Raw genomic sequence first — 18,566 nt, 5'->3', positions numbered from 1 at the left:
ATGAGACAGGAACTAAAAGAGAAGGCAGCAAAGCAAAAACTGAAATGCATGACTCCATTTTAAAATGTTCCTCTACAAAGAAAAACCCTGGGAATTGTTGCACTTTAATCCTAGTATGAGTGAAATAAGTATCAGTGTTAGTGTTGTTGAGAAACAGCTGAAATCACCAAATCTGAACAAAGCTCCAGGGCACAGTGGAATCTCTATCAGATTCTTTACTGAATTTGCAGCTGAGTTAGCCTCTTATAATAAGCTATTGTAGATCCCTTGAACAAAAATCTGTGCCCAGTTCTTGGAAAAAAGCACGGGCCACACCTGTCTATGAGAAGATAGTAAAAATGATTCACAAAACTATCATCCAATGTCCTTGACTTTGATTTGTTGTTTAATCTTAGAACATATTCTGACCTCTAACAGAATGACCTCCTCCATGCCAATCAGCATGGATTCTGAAAACATCAGTCATGTGGAACCCATCTCACATGACATGCTGAAAGCTTTGGATCAAGGCAGTCAGGTCGATGCTGTATTTCTTGATTTCCAGAAAGCACTTGACTCAGTACCACACCTCATACAAATACCTGGGTGTAAAGTTTGTAGGGATATTAAAGGGAACCATCACATAGGCTGAGTCATGGGTAAAGCAGGTGGTAGACTTCAGTTTATTAGTAGAATACAGGGAAAGTGCAATCAGTCTACAAAGGATATTGCTTACAAATCACTCATATGACTAGTTCTAGAATACTGCTCAAGCATATGGGACCCATACCAAATAGGGCTCACAGGGGACATCGAATGTACACACATGGTCACAGGTTGCTTTGATCCATGGGAGAGTGTCACAGACATACTGAAGAAACTGAACTTGCTGATTCTTGAAGACAGACATAAAATATCCTGAAAAAATCTACTAACAAAGTTTCAATAAACTGCATTAAATGATGACTCTAGGAATGCGGTACAAACTCCTATGCATTGATCACAGGAGGACTGTGAGGATAAGATTAGAATAACTATAGCACACATAGAGGCATTCAAACAATCATTCTAACCATGCTCTACACTTGAATGGAATGGGAAGAAGCTGTAATAACTGGTACAATGGAATGTACCCTCTGCCATGCACTTCATGGAGGTTTGCAGAGGATAGATGTTGACATAGATGTAGATCTGGACATCATGTAACATAACATGAACAATAAAGATTGTTTACAAGGGATTCTGGCTAAAGTAATTGTTACATATCACCTCTTGTCACCTACGATGATTAAATTAAAGGACATTATGTGTTGCCAGTATACACTCTCTGTCTGTGCCTTTCTTTGGGTTCATTGTGTAAACACCAGAAACCAAATTAACAAGGAGAAAGGATAGAGAAAATGAGAGGATATGGAAGAACTAGAAATAAGCCTGGATGATCTGCAAAACAAAACAGAAAACCTCAAGAAACTGAAAAATAAGAAAATAAGATTTAAACCAAAAACAATCAAATGACACACAGTAAAAAGAATATTTATTGGTAAGGGAAGATGTAAAAGATCACAACAAATGAAAAGATATTGGCAATTTTGAAGGAACAAAAGGTGCACTTATCAAATAAGATGAGCAGCAAATTGTTGACCAAAGTTGTCCATTGAGGACATGCATAATTAAATGCCCACACAGATTGCACTTCACGTAGTTTCTACATGAAAGAAACCACAAAATGTGTTAAAGCTAATTAGTACAATACTCTTAGTAACAATATCAAACAGACCCTGCTTGAAAAAGATGTGTAAAATGCCGTAGTTAATCAAAATAAAAAGAATGTTCTGAACAGCAAACAGCAGCTGATGACATCACATTGTACCTGCAGATTCATAGTATTAACTCATTTTATTTATTTATACCAAGTGAAGATGGAATTTGATAGTTATAAAAGATGACCTAAAACATAATGTTTAAAGTGAAAATGGGTGCAAAACAAGATAGAGTAATACTCCATTTCTGTGTTGGAATTACAGATGGCACACTCAAAATGTGATAAGAGAAACAATGGAAAATAATATGCATATGTAGAAAACAAAACAGATATTTATGAGAGGCAGACACCACATTTCATCAGATAAAGTGACAGATGGCACAGGAACTAAAAACCAAGACGAAAATCTAGATGCATTCTGAGATTTACTTTAACAGCTGCGTATTTAACATAGATAGTTAATAATGGAAAGGATATTCTTCAACAACTCAACTTCAGCAGAAGCTGCAAGTTTATTGTTATGTGTACTCCAACCAGTCCAGGCAGTGGATACACAGAATAACAGAATAACATAGCTAGCAACACCTAAAGAAGATAAGTGGGCCAGATGTTGGGAAAATTGTGTAAAAATGGAATCAACAACCTAGCTGTATGTCTAAAAACACACTATTGATCAATAATGCCAAGAAAATCTGACAGATTACATCACTAATATCATTACCACCTAAATAGACAATCATTAAAGTTAAATCAAGCAAAAGAAAAAGCTGGCTTTGGAAGTGAATATAGTACACCAAATCTCTTGCAGGTCTGTGGATGAAAGTCGAATGAAGCCATGAGTATGAATTAACACTTTACCTAGGATACACAGATTTTACAAAAGCTTTTGACTTGCCTCCAACAAAACTTTTATTGTTAGTGCTTGACCAACAAAACTTTAAATCAGTTTATACATGCCATAGATTCTATTAGAATTTGTCAGGATAGTTGAAAAATCATAAATGAAGAGGAGTTGGACTACGATCTTTAACACACACATCAAAAAAGTTTTGCATCACCCTGGTTCCCAGAACTCCTGAAGATAGACATTGACTGTGGATATTGTATCACAGACACATTCCCTTTGTCTGTTCAGAGATGTTAGTAAACCCATGCATAGTTGTAAACAACCATGCATGAGCAGCACCTATTAGATGGCAGGGGTCTGACAGCCAATCAGCTCCACACATTCCACTAGGAAGGGTCATGTCATTTGTAGTTCAACCATGCCTAGACAGTCAATACAATGGTTGGACCATGTCCACATTGTTACTCTGTGCCAGGAAGGGCTCTCAAAAAGGGAAGTGTCCAGGCACCTTGGAGTGAACTAAATTGATGTTGTTTGGACATGGAGGAATTACAGAGAGACAGGAACTGTCGATGACATGCCTCACTCAGGCTGCTCAAGGGCTACTACTGCAGTGGATGACTGATACCTATGGATTATGGCCCGGAGGAACCCTGGCAACAATGCCACCGTGTTGAATAATGCTTTTTGTGCAGCCACAGGATGTCATGTTATGACTCAAACTGTGCGCAATAGGCTGCATGACGTACAACTTCACTCCCGACATCCTTGGTGAGGTCCTTCTTTGCAACCATGACACCATGCAGTGTGGTACAGATTGGCCCAACAATGTGTCAAATGGACTGCTCAGGATTGGCATCATGCTCTCTTCATGAGTGTTGCATATGCCTTCAACCAGACAGTCATTGGAGACGTGTTTGAAGGCAACCTGGTCAGGCTGAATGCTTAGACACGCTGTCCTGTGAGTGCAGCAAGTGGTGGTGGTGGTTAGTGTTTAACGTCCCGTCGACAACGAGGTCATTAGAGACGGAGCGCAAGCTCGGGTTAGGGAAGGATTGGGAAGGAAATCGGCCGTGCCCTTTCAAAGGAACCATCCCGGCATTTGCCTGAAACGATTTAGGGAAATCACGGAAAACCTAAATCAGAACGGCCGGAGACGGGATTGAACCGTCGTCCTCCCGAATGCGAGTCCAGTGTGCTAACCACTGCGCCACCTCGCTCGGTAGAGTGCAGCAAGGTTAAGGTTCCCTGCTGTTTTGGGGTGGCATTATGTGGGGCCAACGTAAGCCGCTGGTGGTCATGAAAGGTGCCATAACAGCTGTACAATACGTGAATGCCATCCTCCAGCCAATAGGGCAACCATATCATCAGCATATTGGCGAGGCATTCGTCTTCATGGATGACAGTTCACACCCCCATCATGCACATCTTGTGAATGACTTCCTTTAGGATAACAAGATTGCTCGACTAGAGTGGCCAGCATATTCTCCAGACATGAGCCCTATCGAACACACCTGGGAATAATTGAAAAGGGCTGTTTATGGATGACATGACCCACCAACCACTCTGAGAGCTACATTGAATCGCTGTTGAGGAGTGGGACAATCTGGGCTAACAGTGCCTTGTTGAACTTGTGGATAGTATGCCACGACGAATACAAGCATGCATCAATGCAAGATGATGTTCTACTGGCTATTAGAGGTACTGGTGTGTACAGCAATCTGGACCACCACCTCTGAAGGTCTTGCTGTATGGTGGTACAACATGCAATGTGTGTTTTTCATGAGCAATATAAAGGGCAGAAATGATGTTTATGTTGACATCTATTCCAATTTTCTGTACGGGTTCCAGAACTCTTGGAAACAAGCTGATGCAAAGCTTTTATTGATATATGTATTACAAAAACTATTCTCAACAGTTGTAGAGGAAGTTTTCAGATTCTGACAGTGAGAACAAGAAGAAGCAATTTGTTGCAATGCAATATCCATATACCACCTTTGTTTTGCTGAGGGACTGTAGCCTGTTGTTTGCCTCTACTGGAGATAAGCATGAACAATCATTTGGAGAACTTAATAGACCATTTTGCAACTAGACCTGAAAAACAATTGTAGCACTGACACAAAAATGCATGTAAGGCACAAAAAATAAAATAATTAGTTTTTTGATGGAAAATAGTAGGGCCCATGTCTGTGGCATGGTGAACCCATTAAGTTGCTACATTAGTAGTTTGTTTCTGCAGCTCTTCAAAAAGGCAGCATTAGCACCAAATATAAAGGACTTGCACAAAGAAGCCAGTAATTCCTTGTCACAGAACATAAGCCTGATCTCAAGTAGCTTTCATACTTTTCATTGTCATCACACTCTCAACAGCATTTTGTTTTGGCATTGCTCTCAGAGTGATTTAATTACTTGATTAAATGGGTAGAATCTCAGTAAAAGTGATCTCTTTGAAAGCACTAAGTAGAAACTTCTTATTGCCACAAAGCATAACCATCTTTTTGTGGATTCCTCACGAAAAATTTGTTTTTTAAAATTTTACATTTTGCTTTTGGCAGAATGTTCAGCAGCACAAAAGTATTAATGAATGTAAATAAAATTATTTAAACTTACATTAATCTAATATAAAAATCATGTTGAATTAATGAACATTTTAAAAGGTGTTTAAGAAAGTAAAGTGTATTCAAAGATAAATAATGTCAGTCATAAGAATTCAGTTATTAGAATCAACCAGATAAAAACAAAAGAAGAATTATGCTCCCCTTTCTAACACTTACATATGATACCTGGCACAAAACCTTATCATGTATTTAACACTTTTAAAGTCATCATTCAAACTAAATGGCACATCTGCCATTGAGATATAGGCTGTTCTCTCAGGGGAAAACTGTATGCACTCTTCCAAAATTAGATATAGTTTTAATTCATGAACAGCACATACTGGTGGGTCCCCTATCAGAGAGCAGTACAAAATCCAGAGCTGATTTATAAAGATTTATATTTCACCTACATGGCATCACAGCTTGGAGTCCTCGACTTCCTTTCATTCCTTTTTAAAAAAAAATTTAAAAAAAAAAAAAAAAAAAAAAACATGCATTGTCCAGTGGTAATCATTGAAACAGAAAAAATTCGTGCTGGATTTGAAAACTAAATATTCCAATTTTCTTTCTACTTTGTTTATGTGTCAGACCTTATCAATTTGTTTCCATTTTTTCTTCATTAGGTAGTCATTTTTATGTATCAAATTGTAGAAATATATAGATTTATTTCTAATTTTCATTTAGATTAACAAACAAATATTTTCTTATAAAGTAGCAAAACCACAATTTTTCTTTTCAGAGTGAGAAATTCATAATATATGTTTACAAAATGAGTGCCTGGCTATTGGCAGTGACAAATATTAAAGAGTTAATACCTCAATTTTACATGATAAGATAAAAATCATCCTTCTGTCATTATAATAAGCTACTGTGTAGGAGAAGTGCTATACTTCAATGCCTAATATTTAACATGTTGTATGATTGTCAAAGAACATTTTGTAAAGAATCCTTTTATGAATTTCACCAGATGTGCAAGTACAGACCTGTTCATCACCATTCAATGAACAACATGACTATGGCAATGAAGCAAATTCTTTGTCACAAACACCATTTTGCCGAGACCCAGATGAATTGCTTAAACCATCTGAAATACTTCAGCAGAGAAGATATGGGCAACCATTCAGGGGGGCATCACCTGTGAATAGTGAAGTTGGTGGATACAAATCAGGAATATCAAAAGTTAATGAGGTAACATTTTATATTATCCTAACTCATTTTTTCTTTTTTTTTAACAATGTGGCACAGATATGTTTATCATTTATTGAAAATAAAAACTCCTTGTCTTTTATTTTTCAAGAAACCAAACAGAGGCATCATGTTTGATCAGCCCAGACCATACCAAAAGACAATCACAACTCCAAAGAGATTTGCACCAAAGCCACCGTCTCCAACATTCAGTCAGTCTTCTTATAATGATAATGAGGCACCTTCCTATGATGCTGAGAACAACATTTTGTCAAGCCAAAGTTGGAACCAAACTTCAAGTTCTCCTACAAATGAAAGGTATTAATGAATATATGTAATTTTTTCTATATTACTATGATAACTGAAATTCTGCAGTGCTAGAAAAAATTCTTAGCTATTATCAAGAATGTAAATAGAATTACATGACTCCTATAAGTCTTGGTATTCCATATGTATCCATGCCATCTTTTAAAGAATGTGAGACCAGCACCTGTTTTACAGTATACTGTGTTTTATATTCTAGTATAAAAGTTGTCTCTATACGCAACTTGCTTGAACACAGGGCTATTCATTAAGATTTTCTTCAAAGGGTAATACATTATTTTGCTATTGTCTTCAGTCTGAACTCTGGTATGACACAACTCTCCGTGCTAGTCTAGACTGCAAGCCTCTTCATGTCTACAGTGCTCAGAGCCTTTAGAACCATTTTTCTTCATGTCTACATTAATACCCCAACCTACATACAACTGAACTTGCTTACTTTATTCATGCTTTGGTCTCCCTCTACAGTTTTTATCCCCCATAGTTCCTTCATTACCAAACTGACAATACCTTGTTGCCTCAGTATGTGTCCAATCAACTGATCACTTCTTTTAGTCAAGTTGCGCCATAAACTTCTTTTCTCCTCAATTCAGATCAACCACTCCCATTAATTACTCGATTTTCCCACCTAATCTTTAGCAATTTTTTTGTAGCACCACATTTGAAAAGCATCTATTCTCTTCTTGTCTGAACTGTATATTTTCCATGTTTCACTTCAGTGCAGGGCTATGCTACACACATATACCTTCAGCAAAGACTTTATAATGTTTAAGTTTATATTATGTGTATCAACCACATCCCATTACATATCTTTTACTTTTTTGTTGTTCTTCTTGTAAAGTATGATAAAAATGTTATTTGTGCAAAATTCTACCAGGCTGCTTCTTTTTCATTTCTTTCCCCCAGTTCATGTTCTTTCTCTTCCTTTTTCTACTATCAAATTCCAGGCCCCCATCACAATCAAATTTTCTTTTCCCTTAACTACCTGAATAATGTCTTTTATCTCATCATACATTGGCAGCTGGTGAGTCTTCCTGGTTGTGTGGCTGTGGCCCATGAAACTATTTGATTCCTAATGTTTCATCCAGAGCTGTGCTGGAGATATTCAGAGGTGCTCCTGGTTCCACTGAGACAGCAAGACTCAGTGGAACTAGGGGCATCTCTGAGGATGTCCAGTGCAGCTCTGGACAAAATGTTAGGAGCAGGAAAGTTTCATGGGCGACAGCCATACAACCCAAAAGACTCGCCAGCAGCTAAGATATCTGCTCATGTAAGCCTTCATTGTCTGATCATCATGCATTCTTCCAAATATTTCATTAGCTGTGAGGTCAGTCAGCATTTAAACTTGTGCTAACATGGTGGAGTTTGGCTTCATGTCTAACTTAACTGTGATAATGCATCCACTATACTTTTCATGGTAGCTTACCTGCATTACCCCTATTTGATTTTGTATTTATTGTCTTGTGCTCATCTGATCAGAAGTCTTGTTCTTCTTGCCACTCCACTTTGCTAATTCCCACTAAATCTAACTTAAACCTATCAGTCCCCCGTTCTAAATTCCCCACCTCCCTACCTAATTAAGGGATCTAACATTCCATGCTTTGATCTGCAGAATTCCAGTTTTGTTTTTCCTGATAACAACATCCTCCTGAGTAGTCCCTGCCTGGAGATCCCAATGGGATCCATTTTATACCCAGAACATTTTACCCAAGAGGATGTCATAGTCATTTAGTCATACAGTAGAGCTGTATGCCCTTGGAAAAATAACAGTTTTAGTATGCCCCCTGCACCTACAGCATATTTATGTGTATCATTGAGGCATGTAAACCATCCCACCTTAGCAAGGTCTATGACTCATTGGGCATGGGGTAGGGGAGGAATATATTTTTTCTTTTTGCTCAGTAAATATAAATTAATTATTTTTACTTTTTTATAGTTTTCTTGACAAAATAACTTAATGTAGCTATTAAACATAAATCATCATTTTACAGCTAAAAGTGAGCTTCTCTGTCTTTAACAGGCAATTTTAATTACATTTCATAATAAAGTCATACTGATAAAATGGATCTATGGTTAAGGCAATTCTTAAATAACAGTCATTTCTTTGGGTCTAGCATACAAATATTTCCTTAAAAAAACAGCCTGCAGAAAATTAAAAACTGACTTGGAAATTAATTTTTGTTGCACTTCTAACTATTTCTTTTATTTGTTAGTTTTGGTGACCCATTGGCTTCACTAAGAATTTGAATATTTTATTGTATAAAGTGATAAGTCAAACTTTGAAACAGCACTGTTATTATGAAATGAAAATACTATAGTAAAACTGGAAGGTCTCCTCATAAAAAAAGAATACATTTGCTTCTAACTGGACTATCCTTTTCAAGCCATAGTAGAGCACATAAAATCTCTGAACAATCACTATAAAGTTCCATGTTTCTGGCATCCTCCCTTCTACCAGCTACAAGCCTCTAGTTTAAAACTGCTGGCTTAACACAAACTGAATCTTAAAATCATCCTGAATTTATTGCATGGACTACAATTCTGTGTCTGCTCCCGGAGTTCTGCAGTATAAGTGAGGTGATAAAAGTCATGGGACAGCAAAACGCATATATACAGGTGGTACTAGTATCACATACACAAGATATAAAAGGGCAGGGCACTAGAGGAGCTGTCATTTGTACTCAGGTGATAAAGGTTTCCAATTTAGTTATGGCCACACTACAGGAACTAACAGACTTTGAATGCGGGATGGTAGTTGGGACTAGGCACATGGGACATTCCATTTTGGAAATTGTTAGGGAATTTAATATTCCAAAATCCACTGTGTAAAAGGTGTGCTTATAATACGAAATTTCAGGCATTACCTCTCACCATGGAGAACACAGTTTCTGACATTTTTCACTTAATGACTCAGAGCAATGGTGTTTTTGTAGAATTGTCAGTGCTAACAGACAAGCAGCATTACATGAAATAACAGCAGAAATCAATGTGGGGCATATGACAAATGTATCCATTAAGACAGTGTTGCAAAATTTGGCATTAATGGGTTATGTCAGCAGACGACTGACGCAAGTGCCTTTGCCAGCAGCATGACATCACCTGTAGTGCCTCTCCTGAGCTCGTGACCATGTCAGTTGGACCCTAGATGACTGGAAAACAAGACCTGGTCAGATGAGTACCGATTTCAGTTGGTAAGAACTGATGATAGGGTTTGAGTATGTTGCAGACCCCACAAAGCCACAGACCAAAGATGTCAACAAGGCACTGGTGGTGGTTCCATAATGGTGTGACTATGTTTACATGGGATGAACTGATCGTGGAGGAAATGGTTGTGTTCAGCTACTTGGAGACCATTTGCATGCATTCATGGACTTCATGTTCTCAAACAATGATGGAATTTTTATGGATAACAGTGCACCATTTCACCAGGCCACAATCATTCATGGGTGGTTTGAAGAACATTCTGGACAACTTGAGTTAATAATTTGGCCACCTGGATCATCCAGCATGACTTCCACTGAACATTTATGGGATAAAACTGAGAGACCAATTCATGCACAGAATCCTGCACCAACAATACTTTCACAGTTATGGACAGCTATAGAGGCAGGATGGTTCAATATTTCTGCAGGGGACTTCCAGTGACTTGTTGAGCCACATCCAATTGCTGCACTGTGCCAGGCAAAAGGAGGTATAACATTATATTAGGAAGAATCCTATGACTTTTGACACCTCAGTGTAAATTGTACATATTACTGGTCAAATGCACTGCTTGTTACAATCATGTAACAATGTTTAATAGTTCCCATTTGTTACCTCATTTTAAAATCATTTTCCCTTTTTTTGTGGTATATATCACATTGAGCCCATGTCTTTATCATACTATTATTTGCACTTTTCCCCTCCCTCCTCTTCTCATGAGACATCACCACATTCATCATTTGTCTTCCACTGCATCTGATTGTAAGTGACATTATCTCAGACTTGAGCATTAGTTTCCACCATTTTTAGTTACTGTGGTTACTTATCCATAAACTTATGCTAAACTGGACTCACTGCTAGACTTGAGTCTCAAGACTTTATTACTTATCCCAGTTTACAGAAGTATATTGCCATGTTGATGTAAGATATCCAACCAAGTATTTTTAATATCTCCCAGGCACTGTTGCCCCCTCTAATCACAATTGACTGAGACACCAAGAGCACAAATTTATCCTAATTGTATAGATCAAAAACCTACATATACACTTGTGTCCAAAATTGAAGCAACAAACACAAATATTGTTGCCACAAAACAGTATAAACAGGTGACAAAAAGCAGAAACTTTGTAAAGAATACAGAATGTAAACAACTGCAACATGCATAATGGTAGACAAAAATTTTCTTCATTTTTTTCTTACTTAATGGATTTTCACATACATTCCAATATCTGGTTAATGTGCTCAGTATGGGATGTCACCACCTCCGGCAGCAATACTGTTCTGATAACAATGGGGTATGCTGTGAATGATGTCATTGGCATCATCTTGAGGCAATTCTTAAGACATTCTTCCTGCAGAACTACTCGCAGTCTTGGAGAGGGGATGGTGGATGCTGACATGATACAAACCATCACCCTAGTGCATCACAAACATGCTCTATAGGTTACAAATTGGGAGAGTGTGCAGGACACACCATGCATGCAATATCTGCCATTTCCAAGAAAACATCAACCACCCTTGCTCTATGAGGTCAGCATTATCATCCATCAGTAGGAAGACTGGGTCCACAGCACCTCACAACAACCACAGATGGGGACCCAAGATTTTGTCTGATACTTGACAGCAGCAAAACTCTGCTGATTCACCCATATAATTTCATGAAGAGGGGTTCGTGTTGTAAACATAATCCCTGCCTACACCATTATGGATCCTTTTCAATATCAGTCTCTTTCCACAATTTTTGGCTCCCAAAATTGTGTTCCACTTTCCCTCCAGAGGTAAGTTCATCAAGAATCACTCTCCAAACTAAATTGGGACTCATCTGTGAAAAAAACACTGTCCCACTCTTCAACCATCCAGTCAGGTGGCATGTTGATGACTCCACTCTAGATGTTCACTTCTGTGAAGATTTGTCGAGGTAGACATACAACAGGTCTCTGACAATAAAAGCCACTCTGCCAATGCCTTCTGCACATTGTTTGTCTTGATATGACACATCCAGTGGGTGCTGGGAGCTAACATGCCAGTTGCCATGAAGTACTAAGGCAGTATTATCGTGCCCTTACAGCCAAATAACAGTCTTCTCTTCTGCAGTCACATGTGGTTGGCCCTGCCCTGGTCTTTGGGATACAGATTTAGTCTCTATAAACTGTCAACACCTCTGAGACTCTCAAGAGTTTTGTAAGCAGTCTCCTTTGCAAAGTTCACACAATTTCCCAGTTTCCTACCAATGAAATGAAGTCTGCCAGCTGCTTTACCTATAACTTCTTATATTCCACATTGTTGAGGGTTCTGGTTTCCTGTTCTGCATAAAAGCAATTGAACTTCAATAGCGTCCCTTTCCACTTTGCAGAAAACATCTGGTGAGGCTCTGATCTTTCCTGGTGCTAAAAATTCAGGGCTATAGAATTTAATTTAAGTTGTTAAAATGTTCACTTCTTGTAATCATTGATCTACTGTTGCTGCATCTCTGATAATGGAATGGAATCAAACCATTTATTTTGCGATCCATTGTATTTATAATTAATACATAAAACTGCAACACAATTACCTTGTTTATTTGAAAGATGATATGTGCTTCTTCAAAACAACAGTATGTTGCCTAATTCTAGAACAAACAGATGCATCCATCTATCGCAACATACTGAATACCAGAGAGCAATATGTTAGTCTGTAAGAATCTTCATTTATTAAAACAATTAAATAATTAATTAATTAAAAATAAAAGAGAGAGTGAAATAATATCACAACTAATAATGCTCCAGTCATGTCTTTGCATTTTATTTTGACTGTATAACTGAAAAAGGTTGTAGCCTGCCCATTACCTGGGTAGCTGTGCCTCTTTCAAACATGTCTGAAAAGTTGGTGGTGCAGTGCACACTGAAAAAATACAGTTCAAACACTTTACTTGCACTTTGATGTTGAATGAAATGCTGTTTATGGCCAGATTGAATCTTATCTGTTATAATTACAGTACAGATAAATGGATAGCCACATGCTACACTCAGTTGATGTCCTATAATGTGACTCATTGAGTGCAGTGACCTAACACTATTGCAATTAAACACAGTTACTTCCATGTGGTGGGTAAATAATTAAGACAGTCACTGTATCAGTCACTCATACTCTTCCCAAACACATAATCATATTAGAAAGAACATAATGTGCACACTAATTAATGCTGTTCATTTGGAAAAAATGCAGTATACAGTCTGATCCTATTGTTACAGCAAGTATTCAGCCCATAATCACACACTCCACATTCAATTAATCATTTTAAAAAGTCACTAAATTATTGAAAGATCTCCCACATTGCCCCATATTGGCAGACATAGATCTTGCATGTTTCTAAGCTATCCACAGACTGAATTTATCTGACTTCCAATTTATCTCTTTAATAATTTTACAATGATTTATGTATTGTTGTTCATTTGGATTTTCATAAATTACAGTTAAAGATTCATTTCAACCTGTACTTTCAGATACAGTAAAACATCCTGTAGAATTATGGTGGTTAGTTTAGACAAATATGTGAGTCTATTTCAGTAATGATGTTTTAGGTACATATCTTAATTATCTGAAATTAAATGAATGCAAGTGTTGCTAACTTATTTTCATCACTGGTTGTAGAGATATTTTACTTACTTATATAGTTTTTTCACCTATTTTGCCATGATGTTAGTACTAAGTTGTAGGTTTACATATGAACAATGGTGTTGGAATCTGAAATTCCAGATATTTTGTTATTAACAGTCTTCAGACGAACTAAATGGCTAATTATACTCCTGATAACCAAAGGAATGTAATAGATAACAAAATTAAGTTGGATAAGCCCTAAGTCCACATTTGAGATTTTTATGTACTGTGCATCTTCCATATAAATGACAATATTGAAGATAATGTTGCAAATGCGACTGGGACGGTCGCGGGGTTGAAAAGACGGAAAGCACGGCAGGACCCGCAGAGAGGCCCGCGAACAACAACACAACGGGAGAGTACAGACACGACCAACGAATGACAGAATGAACAACAACAAGATCGAACAACAGAGTCATGAGGAAACCTAACAAACATGTCCACTCGTACACAGAAAAAGTAAGTAAGCAGTCTAATGAGAGGTGATGTGTCAACAGACATATGCGAGATTAGACTGGCTGGCTGAGCAAGAGGCAGGTGCTCAAGTATGCTATGGGGGGCACCGCTATTGGCCACTGGAACCAAGTGTTCCACTGTGGCACCCTCACACTAAAAGCAGGCCAGGAGGTGCGTGCCGCCACAGCTTAGGGCTCGATGATGAAGAGACCTCTAGGAGTCTTCGACGTCCATGACATCTGGTGCGGATTCAAATTCTGCGGTGCGTGGTACCAAATCCCTCCCCCATGAAACTTGCGTGTAGAGGTGGAAACTCCCTGGATGGTGCTGAGGTGGGCAGCAGTGGGAAGAGGAACTGGGAGCATCAACCACAATTGGCAGGGAGGGAGGAATGCCGAAGGTATCCATGACTGCCGATCCAGAGTCCAGGGCGGAGAGGGAGCTGCTGAGCCACTCGGAGGCGGTGAGGGCCGGCAGCAGGCCCACGGGGAGATGGCAACCGGGGGCAGGGATGGTGACTCGAGGACCATGTCCGTACCCAAAGGAGGTAGGAAAAGAGGCAGCAGTGCGAGTCCCATGGCAGCACAAGGGTGGAGCTGATTATGATAGTGGCGCTGCAACCCTTTTGACATCTGCATCTCCATCACATGCCACCCACGAACCATGAAGACTGTGGTGGGTGTCCAACCTGTCTTGTGCCTGTACTCGCGGACCCACATGGCCGTGCCAGGGGCAGGACTGAACCGAATCGAGCAACTACAACAAACTGATTGGATGTGGCCCTCCTTGTTACACAGCATGCATATTATCCAGCAGTGGGGACAATCAGCCCGCGAATGGGCAGTAAAGCACTGTAGACAAGATGGAAGTGGGCCCTGCCACTGGCGACGAGGGGCGACCAAAGATGCCGATGCCATAGAGACGTTGGATGATGAGAAGTCCTGATGACGCTGGCCTCCATACCATTTACCTCATCACCAAAATGTAACTGCGACTGGGACGGTCACGGGGTTGAAAAGACGGAAAACTTCGACGAGACCTGCAGAGAGGCTTGCGAACAACAACACAACAAGAGAGAATGGACACAACCAATGAAGGACAGAATGAACAACAACAAGATTGAACAATGGAGTCACAAGGAAACCTAACAAACACATCCACTCATACACAGAATAAGTAAGTAAGCAGTCTAATGAGAGGCAATGTGTCAACAGACGTACGCGAGATTAGACTGGCTGGCTGAGCAAGAGGCAGGCACTTAAGTACACTATCGGGGGGCGCCACTATTGGCCACTGGAACCATGTGTTCCACTGTGGTGCCATCACACTAAAAGCGAGGCAGGAGGTGCGCGCTGCCACAGTTTGCGACTCGATGGTGGAGAGACCTCTAGGAGTCTTTGACGTCCATGACGTCTGGCACGGATTCAAATTCCATGGTGCGAGGCACCAAAGATAAAATAATACCAATAATAATAATAATAATAATAATAATAATAATAATTTTGAGAGGGAGAAAAACATGATAGCTGGAAAGGATCTATCTGCTTTGTTAGAGGTTCACCATGTGGTGACATTACAAATTGGTATTTTGTGATCATTCCACTTCATATTCCAAAAATTATTACACTTAGGTATTTGTATTAGTTGACTGATTCCATCTGTGGTTCACTGATATTGTAGTCATAGTATACTACTTTCTACATTTGTGAATTCCAGAGTAATATATTTAACACAGGTTCCCATATTTCCACCACTTTTAAATCTTATCAAGAAATGTCTTGATATTTGTGCATTTTGAATGAAACATGTTCGGCTACTAAGAGGGGCAATACACGAAGCATCCACCTTCATGCAACTGCCAGTTCAGTCTCTTTGGCATCTCTGTTACACTCTCCCATGGGCCAAGCAAACCTGTGAACATTCATGTTGCCCTTCTCTGAATATATTCAATATCCCCTGGTAGCCCTCTCTGGTATGAGTGCTACATACTTAAACAATATTCTAGAATGTGTCAAGCAATTTGTAAGCAGTCTCCTATTAGACTGATTAAATTTCATCAGTATTCTACAAATAAACCAAAGTCTGCCACCTGCCGTAGCCATGACTACATGATCATTCCATTTCATATCCCTATAGAGTGTTAAACCCGGGAGTTTGTATGAGTTTACTGATTCCATTATTGACTCACTGATATTCTAGTCATAGGATACTACAGTCTTTTGTTTTGTGAAGTGCACAATTTTATGTTTCTGAACATTTAAAGCGAATTGCTAATTTTTGCACCCCTTTGAAATTTTATGAAGATCTGACTGAATATTTTTGCAGCTTCTTTTAGACAGTACTTCATTATAGATAACTGCATTATCTGTGAAAAGTCTGATTGCTACTGATACTGTCCATAAGGTTATTAATATACAACATGAAGAGGAAAAATCCCAACATACTTCCTTGTGACACTACCAAAGTTACTTCTACATATGTCACTGACTCTCAACCCAGGATATCTTGCTACATCCGCTCTGCCATAAAATCCACAGTCCACTCACAAATTTCACTTGGTACCTCACACAGTCATACTTTTGATAATATGCATAAATGTGGTGCTAACTCAAATGTTTTCAGAAATTTAGAAATACTGAATCTACCTGACTGCCTTGGTCCAAAGTTCTCAGTATATTATGTGAGAAAAATGTCAGTTGGGTTTCACATTGTTGATATTTTTTGAACCCTGCTGTATGGCATGGAGGAGATCCCTCTGTTTGAGATACCTCATTACAGTTGAACACAGAATATTTTCTTAGAATCTACAACAAGTGAATGCCAACGACATTGGACAGTAGTTTAGCGGAACACTTCTGCCTCTGTTCCTGTAGCTAAGCTGACCTGGGATGTCTTCCAACAACCGGGCACGGGATCTACAACAGATTATCCACTGAAGAGCCAAAGAAAATGGTACACCTGCCTAACATCATGTATGGACCCCACAAGCATGCAGAAGTGCCGCAACACAAATTGGCATGGACTCAACTAATGCCTGAAGTAGTGCTGGATGGAACTGACATCACAAATCCGGCAAGACTGTCCATAAATCCATAATAGTACGAGGGTGTGGAGATCTCTTCTGAACTGCAAGTTGCAACGTATCCCAGATATGCTCAATAATGTTCATGTCTGGGGAGTTTGGCGGCCAGTGGAAGTGTTTAAACTCAGGAGAGTGTCCTTGGAACTACACTGTAGCAATTCTGGACATGTGGGGTGTCGCATTGTCCTACTGTAGCTGCCCAAATTTGTCAGAATGCACAGTGGACATGAATGGATGCAGGTGATCAGACAGGATGCTTATGCATGTGTCATCTATCAGCCTCATATCTGTACATATCAGAGGTCACATGTCAGTCCAACTGCACATGCCCCACACCATTACAGAGCCTCCACCACCTTGAACAGTACCCTGCTGACATGCAACGTCCATGGATTCGAAAAGTTGTCTCCATACCCATACATGTCCATCCACTCAATACAATTTGAAATTAGACTCAGCCAACCATGCATCATGTTTCCGGTGATCAACAGTGCAACGTCAGTGCTGATGGGCCCAGTTGAGGCATAAAGCTTTGTATTGTGCAGTTACCAAGCATAAATAAGTGGGCTTCCAACCCCAAAAGCCCCTATCAATAATGTTTTGTTGAATGGTTCTCACACTGACACTTGTTGATGGCCCAGCATTGAAATATGCAGCGATTTGCAGTAGGGTTGCACTTCTCTCATGTTGAATGATACTCTTCAGTTGTTGTTGGTGCCTTTCTTCCAGGATCTTTTTCCAGCCACAGCGATGATAGAGATTTGATGTTTTACTGGATTCCTGGTATTCACAGTACACTCATGAAATGGTCGTATGGGAAAATCCCCACTTCATCCCTACTTTGGAGATACTGTCTCCCACTGCTCATGTGTTGACTGTAATTCCATGTTCAAACTCACTTAAATCTTGATAAACTGCCATTACAGCAGCAGTAACACATCTAACAACGATGCCAGGCACTTGTTATCTTACGTAGAAGTTGCCGACCACAGCGTCATCTTCTGCCTGTTTACATATCTCTATATTTGAATATGCATGCCTATACCAGTTTCTTTGATGTTTCTGTGTAGTTAAAAATGGGGCTGACTCATCTGTAAATTCAGCATACAGTCTCGGACAGATACCATCTGGCTCTGGAACTTCGTTTAGTTTCAATGATCTCAACTGTTTGTCAATGCTACGGACACTAACACTTATTTCATTATCTCACTCATCTTTGCAGTGGTACAAGGATTAAATTAGGGCAGTTTTCCTGTTTTTATTCATAAAGGATCATTTGGAAATGAAGTTAAACATTTCTGTTTTTGCTTTGCCACCCTCAATTTCATTCCTGTCTCCTCCATGAGTGATTGAATCTACCTTTGGTGCCATTAACAGCCTTTGTGTATGACCAATAATTGTTTGGGTTTTGAGAAATGTCATTTGACAATATTCTGTTGCAGTAGTCATTGAAGTCTTCATGCATTGCTCTCTTGACACCTAAACATATTTCATTCAGTA

General features: G+C 39.2%; 1 protein-coding gene across 2 annotated transcripts in view; it reads left to right on the top strand.

Moving 5' to 3' along the window:
* The window catches only part of LOC126336659 (neither inactivation nor afterpotential protein C), a 340,870-nt gene that overhangs the window by 308,914 nt on the left and 13,390 nt on the right, over positions 1–18,566 (top strand). For both annotated transcript variants that reach the window (XM_050000600.1, XM_050000597.1), the window contains exons 25-26: positions 6,153–6,373; positions 6,483–6,688. In XM_050000600.1, coding sequence (XP_049856557.1) covers positions 6,153–6,373; positions 6,483–6,688 — 427 coding nt within the window. The remainder of the gene's footprint in view (positions 1–6,152; positions 6,374–6,482; positions 6,689–18,566) is intronic.

The sequence above is a fragment of the Schistocerca gregaria genome, chromosome 2, assembly GCF_023897955.1.
Source record: "Schistocerca gregaria isolate iqSchGreg1 chromosome 2, iqSchGreg1.2, whole genome shotgun sequence".
Classification (NCBI taxonomy): Eukaryota; Metazoa; Arthropoda; class Insecta; order Orthoptera; family Acrididae; genus Schistocerca; species Schistocerca gregaria.
This window is presented reverse-complemented; position numbering and strand designations above follow the sequence as displayed.